The sequence below is a fragment of the Motacilla alba genome, chromosome 3, assembly GCF_015832195.1.
Source record: "Motacilla alba alba isolate MOTALB_02 chromosome 3, Motacilla_alba_V1.0_pri, whole genome shotgun sequence".
Taxonomy (NCBI): Eukaryota; Metazoa; Chordata; class Aves; order Passeriformes; family Motacillidae; genus Motacilla; species Motacilla alba.
In genome coordinates this window covers 5,001,856-5,007,622 of record NC_052018.1, presented here as the reverse complement: position 1 = coordinate 5,007,622, position 5,767 = coordinate 5,001,856, and the positions used below count along the sequence as shown (strand labels likewise).

At 43.0% G+C, this 5,767-nt stretch overlaps 1 protein-coding gene across 4 annotated transcripts in view; it reads left to right on the top strand.

Annotated features, from left to right (window-relative positions):
- Positions 1-460: 460 nt before the first annotated feature.
- TFAP2D (transcription factor AP-2 delta) overlaps positions 461-5,767 on the top strand; it is a 53,310-nt gene continuing 48,003 nt past the window's right edge. The window contains exons 1-3 of one of the 4 annotated variants that reach the window (XM_038133910.1): positions 461-505; positions 1,444-1,941; positions 5,479-5,539. In XM_038133910.1, the coding sequence (XP_037989838.1) occupies positions 467-505; positions 1,444-1,941; positions 5,479-5,539 (598 nt within the window). In that variant the 5' untranslated portion in view covers positions 461-466. Of the gene's footprint in view, positions 506-964; positions 1,047-1,069; positions 1,942-5,478; positions 5,540-5,767 lie in introns of those variants that run through there. The other 3 variants (XM_038133912.1, XM_038133911.1, XM_038133909.1) reach the window with 3 other exon arrangements.

Genomic DNA, 5,767 nt, shown 5'->3' with positions numbered 1-5,767 from the left:
TTAGGCGAAGATACAATATTTATTCCTTGTCTCCTGGGATGAAGCTCCTCTATCTATTGTCCTCCCAGTTCTCAGTGCTGATGCTTAATTTTCAAAACTTCTATATTACCAAGGGACCTACGACATCAGCCAAAGAAATACCCAGCAAGTACAAAATCTGATCCAGGGAGCAGCTTTTGTGCAGAGGGAAAATTTTGTTCCTACAGGTTTTTAAGGAGGTGCATGGAAAAGCGAGAGATCTGATCTATGCAGATACATTGCAAATTCTCTCTGTCTGTAGAGATTTTTTCTAAAAAAAATTGGGGAAATACATGAACTTTGGATTTATCAATTTTTTCCTTTTTTTTTTTTTTTTTTTTTTTTTTTGGTAATTTGGAGAGGGGAGTTTTATCCAGAGTTGGGGGTTTTTTCCTCTTCTTTTTTTTTTTTTTTTTTTTTTTTTTTTTTTTTTTCGGAGAACCAAAAAATGTCAACTACCTTTCCAGGTCTCGTCCACGATGCAGAGGTATTTTGTGTGTGTGTGTGTGTGTGTGAGTGTGCGCGTGTGTGTGGATGTGTGTGTGCATCTGTGTGTGTGTATGTGCCTGTGTGGTTGTTTCCATTTTTTTAAAATCCATATTGGACCGTTACATTTAATTATAATCCGGCTTCAGAGATAACTTAAAGAAGTATAGAGAGAAAATTCGTTATGACATCTGTCGCCAGCAAGGGCAACTCATTACCACGTTAAAACCGTTGCCAGAACGAAAATCAGAATAATACCCCTAATAATATAATGAAGTGGAGAGAAATCACCACCAGCTCGCCAGGAATGGGGAGTTCTCGCTAAAAAGCAGGACTCTCCTTTCTTTCGAAAGGCAGGGAAAAGAGGGGGGGAATTTTGGATCTGATTCGTTATTTTAAAAAGAAAGAAAAATAGGGGTTCAAAAAAAAAAAAAAAAAAGAAGGGAAGGAAGGAAGGAAGGAAGAAAGGAAGGCAAGCAGGCGGCAAAGCTTTCTCAATGTGTAACGCTGCAACATAGGGACGGGACTTGTGTGTATTCTCGGTAGTTTCCTCTGTTTGATGACTTTTTTTTTTTTTGTGTCAGCCCCAGATATTACAGCTGTGATCAGGAGGTGGATGGATAGATGGATGGATAGATGAATGAATAGATAGATAGATAGATAGATAGATAGATAGATAGATTTTATTTCAGTGCGTGGATTCCTTTTGCTTGACAGTATTAAGGGCAGGCTGGGCTGTTTATGATTTTTTGAACAGACCTTTATGGCACCAGCCCAAGGTAGGAAAGGATCTTTTGTTGCTGGGGTTGCCGCTCGCAGGCTTAGACGCTTCTGCAGGGGGAGAAGCTATGCAGGACAGCGTGCTTGGAAGAACCGTACTCGGGGTTTTCAATGACAAACCTCCAGTTTTGGGGTCTTCTTTTCACTTCTTCCTTTCAGATACGTCATGACGGATCAAACAGTTACCGTTTGATGCAGCTTGGATGCCTGGAGTCTGTGGCCAACTCGACCGTCGCCTATTCCTCCTCATCTCCTCTCACTTACTCTACCACGGGCACCGAGTTCGCCTCCCCGTACTTCTCCACTAACCACCAGTACACCCCACTGCACCACCAGTCCTTCCACTACGAGTTCCAACACAGCCACCCGGCAGTCAACCCCGACGCTTACTCCTTGAACTCTCTCCACCACTCCCAGCAATATTACCAGCAGATCCACCATGGAGAACCCACTGATTTTATCAACCTGCACAATGCGCGGGCACTCAAGTCCTCCTGCTTGGACGAGCAGAGGAGAGAGCTGGGGTGCTTAGATGCTTACCGCCGCCACGACCTGTCTCTTATGAGCCATGGATCCCAATATGGGATGCATCCAGATCAAAGACTCCTGCCAGGACCAAGCCTCGGGCTTGCAGCCTCGGGAGCAGACGATTTGCAGGTAAATAGCATGCGATCTCCTTTCGAGGTACCTTCCCCTCCCCTCCCCCTGTCCTGGACCCCCCCACCACCCCCACCCCCCACCCCTATTTTCCTCTGCTCGGAATAGCTCGTACAAAGGAGGGAAGGTTCATCCCAAACCCGATCCAGCGCCCGTCCCTTCCAGATTAGTAGCAGCAAGAAAAAAAAAAAAATGTGGAAGGGGACAGGAAAAAAAAAATCAACCAAACAAGTGGTCTTCTTTGGCCAAACAAACAAATTAAACAAAACCAACCTCGCGCCTCCCTCTGCCGCGTGGGTTGTGTCTCTGTGGTGGCTGAGACCGTGGGGGTCCCCCGGAGATCTCGGGGTGAGTGTGCGTGTCACACTTCCTTACCCAGTCACACAGAACCCAAATCAAACGAGAACAAACCCATCTTCTTGCTTTTCCTAAACTTTTCCTCTCTTTCGGCGCAAGGAGCACTTTGCAGCGACAGAGCAGGAAAATGGTTTAAGGAAGGCATGGAGTAGGAAAAGAGAAACAAGGCAGGGCAGGAAATAAATCTGCTTTTCGACAGACCTACAAAGGCAAACCTTCCCAGATATGAGGGAGGAAAGAGATAAACGGGAGCAAATGTTCATCAGAAAAAGAGTCAGAATTATAAAAATGCCCCGCTATATCCGATCTAGGTGTTAACAGGGTGAGAGATAAAACAGACAAAGCTAAATTCATTTGTCTATCTATCTAATCATTCATCCACTCCACCCTAACCGGCACCTGGACCCATCTAAAAAATTTCATTTCTGTGTATCAAAAGTTCAGCTTTATCCGCTCAGAAATCCTTTCCCACGCGCTAAAAATTCACCTCCGCCAAACTGAGCCGGTTGCTTAAATGAAATTGGTTTCCGAAATTGCAAAGAACGTCATCCTGCATCTAACCTCCGTTCCGAAATGTGCCCCAAATCAAAAGCAAACCTTCCTTCCCCCGACGAGCTGAGGAACTGAGGGCTTCCCCATCAGCAGGGAGAGACAAACGGGACCGTATTTACTGTACTGACTCTTCCCCCACACCTCGCTCCCTGGCACACAAAGCTGCCCGTGGTGGACTTTCCAAAAAGATGTAGCGGTCAAGGGCTTGGGGGCGGGGGGGGAGGGGGGGGAAATCATCCCGAAATTTGTAAAATTAAGAAGGTTTATTTTCTTTCCTTAGAATCAAAGCACGAAAAATAATCCAAACAACCCATATCAGGGAAAACAAATATTTTTTTTCCTAATTTGTTTTTCTAGGAGGAAAATAAACCCACCCACAAATAATGGTATCTTTAATATCTCAGATATGGAAAACCTAGCTATTTAAACATAGTTTTCTCCATAAAAATTCACTATATAATTTTGTCTTCTCTGGCCATTTTTTTTGTTTACATTTTTCACAAGGATCTCCTTATGTTACCCCCTCAAAAAAAAAAAAAAAAATCTGCCATTCACTGCTCAACCCCAACTAAAACCTATTTACTCCTTTTTATAACCACGTCTGCTGCTGATTTTTTTGTATCTGTACAAATTTTTTTTCTTTGGCAGGCACAAAGCCTTGTATTTTTCAAAAGAGGGGATTAGGAACGTTTGCAAGACAGCAGACAATGCCTAAGTCCCGGGCAAAAAAGCACCATAGTTTATCCAATTTTCGACTTAGTGCCATTCAACTGGTCATTTATGCAATGTCATCCGACCAAACAACATGTTTCCCTTCTAAAAAGAAAAAAAAAAAAAAAAAAAAGGTTGGTTAAGCTGCTAGAGGCACAGTCTCTTTTTATTTATTTAACGAAGAAGAAAATCAACAGCTTTCCTTTGGAAAATATTAATTTTTCGATCACAAGTTAATATCAAATAAAATACTTAGGTCTTTGTACTTAATCTCTTCTTTATTTTTTTTCCTCCGCCCTCTTTTTCCGGACACAAGAGGGAGTGTGCAGTGGTATCAAAAAGCCTGAGCGTGAGAAGTTGAAAATATTAGTATTTGTCGCTAGGACTTGGATGATTCAGAACAAATTTGGACTCTCGCGAATATCACTGCGGGTGTAGAGGGAAGCGTTTTGGTGGCGAGCAGAAACAGGGCTGCACAGAAATACTTTTAAACCAAAATTGTGGTCTAACCAGTCTATCCCTTTCTCCTTAGTCTTTCTTTTTAAAACGTTCATCAGCATATGCCTCATTTCAAATGCAACAAATGTAAATATACTTTTCCCTGCACAGAATTTTAAGTGAATGTCCAATAGTTTCGAGGGCGGTTTAAGTCAGCCTAACAGATGCAAACAGTCTTGGAGCTGGAGTGGCATCTTTCAGTGCCCTAAAAAGATTTTCCATGGGCAACAAAGAAAACTGTCACACCTTTTCCCATCACCGCTTTAATTTATGCTCAGTCGCCAAGTTTTTTTCATATTGATTTCATAATCACTTTAAGGCAGAACACTTAAAATAAAAAAGGGCCTTGAAAAGGAAGGTCTTACAGGGCCAGGGCCAATATGGTGAAAGTGGGGGAGAGAGCCAGGACTGTAAAGATTGTTTTGTAAAGTGGGGTTTTTATTATGCACCGACTCTCTCCGCATTTACTTAACTCTTCACGGGCTGTTGAATAGGTTAACACCCTTAAAGGCCTCTTTCATGTCCAATACCTCGTTTGTTTGTAGAGGAAAATGCGTCTTTAACACATTTCCACTGGGCAAAGATTTAGGTTTGGTTTGTTGTGTTTTTTTAACCCCAACATAAGGAAAAACCCAAAGAAAACCCAACCCTTTCAAGTCTTTTATCACTCCAATAAAAATATTTATTAAGGAGGGCGAAGATCCCCAAATAATCAGCCTTGTAACAGGAGAATAAAGAAGTGAGATCTCTTCGGACGTGCACCAGCAGCCTTAGGCAGGTTTTTTGATGGTTCTTCACCCCTCGCTCACACATGGGTGCCTGTGTGTGTGCGCACACAGATGCATATTCATCCCCACCTATGTGCGGACACACGCATTGTTACAGCACCCTCACGACTCTGTGGAGCCGGCAAAGCCCAATAGGTCATCTGTTGTTTGTGCTCTTTGTCTACTTCTGTGCACACTTTCTAAACCGGTGTATGCGTGTCCCAAAACATATCTGAATTTAGCTGTGCCCGAATGTAAATATACCGTTAATCATACAAAAACAGAAAAGTACATTTTCAGCTTTTTCAGCTTTGTGCGTGCAGCTGTGGGGCGGGAATACACTTCTCTCAAAAGTACTTGTTTGTCTGTCTATCCTGCTATGTGACTGCCGGTCTAAATTGCCAGTTCGGGATAAATTCGTATTTAAATGGCAATGAAAGAAAAATTATTCTGCGTTTGGTGGGGTAGGGGCAGATGGCAGGATAGAGGGGAGATTTCACTTGGGTTCGCTGAGAGTAACTGTGTTTTTCCAGTTCACCTTAACTATTGTTCCTGGGCGAGTCACGTAACAAAGCAAAAGCTGTGTGATCTCTCTGTGGGGTTCTGTGTCTGATTTCTTTCTTTCTTTCCTTGTTTCCCCTCATTACTTAAGAGCTCAGTGGAGGCCCAGTGTGGACTTGTACTCAACGGGCAAGGAGGTGTGATAAGAAGAGGTAAGAGGTTACAAATACTTGCGTCTATCAGTTTTTGTAAACACACATCCCTTCCCATCTCCCCCTGCCTTTCCCTCCCCCACTGTTTGGCGTAGTTTGGATTTACTGCCGAAAAAGTGGTAATTTGCCGTTTGTCAGAAGTAATTTCAAACTCGCTTAGAGCACTTCGCATTTCACAGTCCATTTGCACTTTACAAATGATCAGCTCCTCGGTAGATCTCGGATACT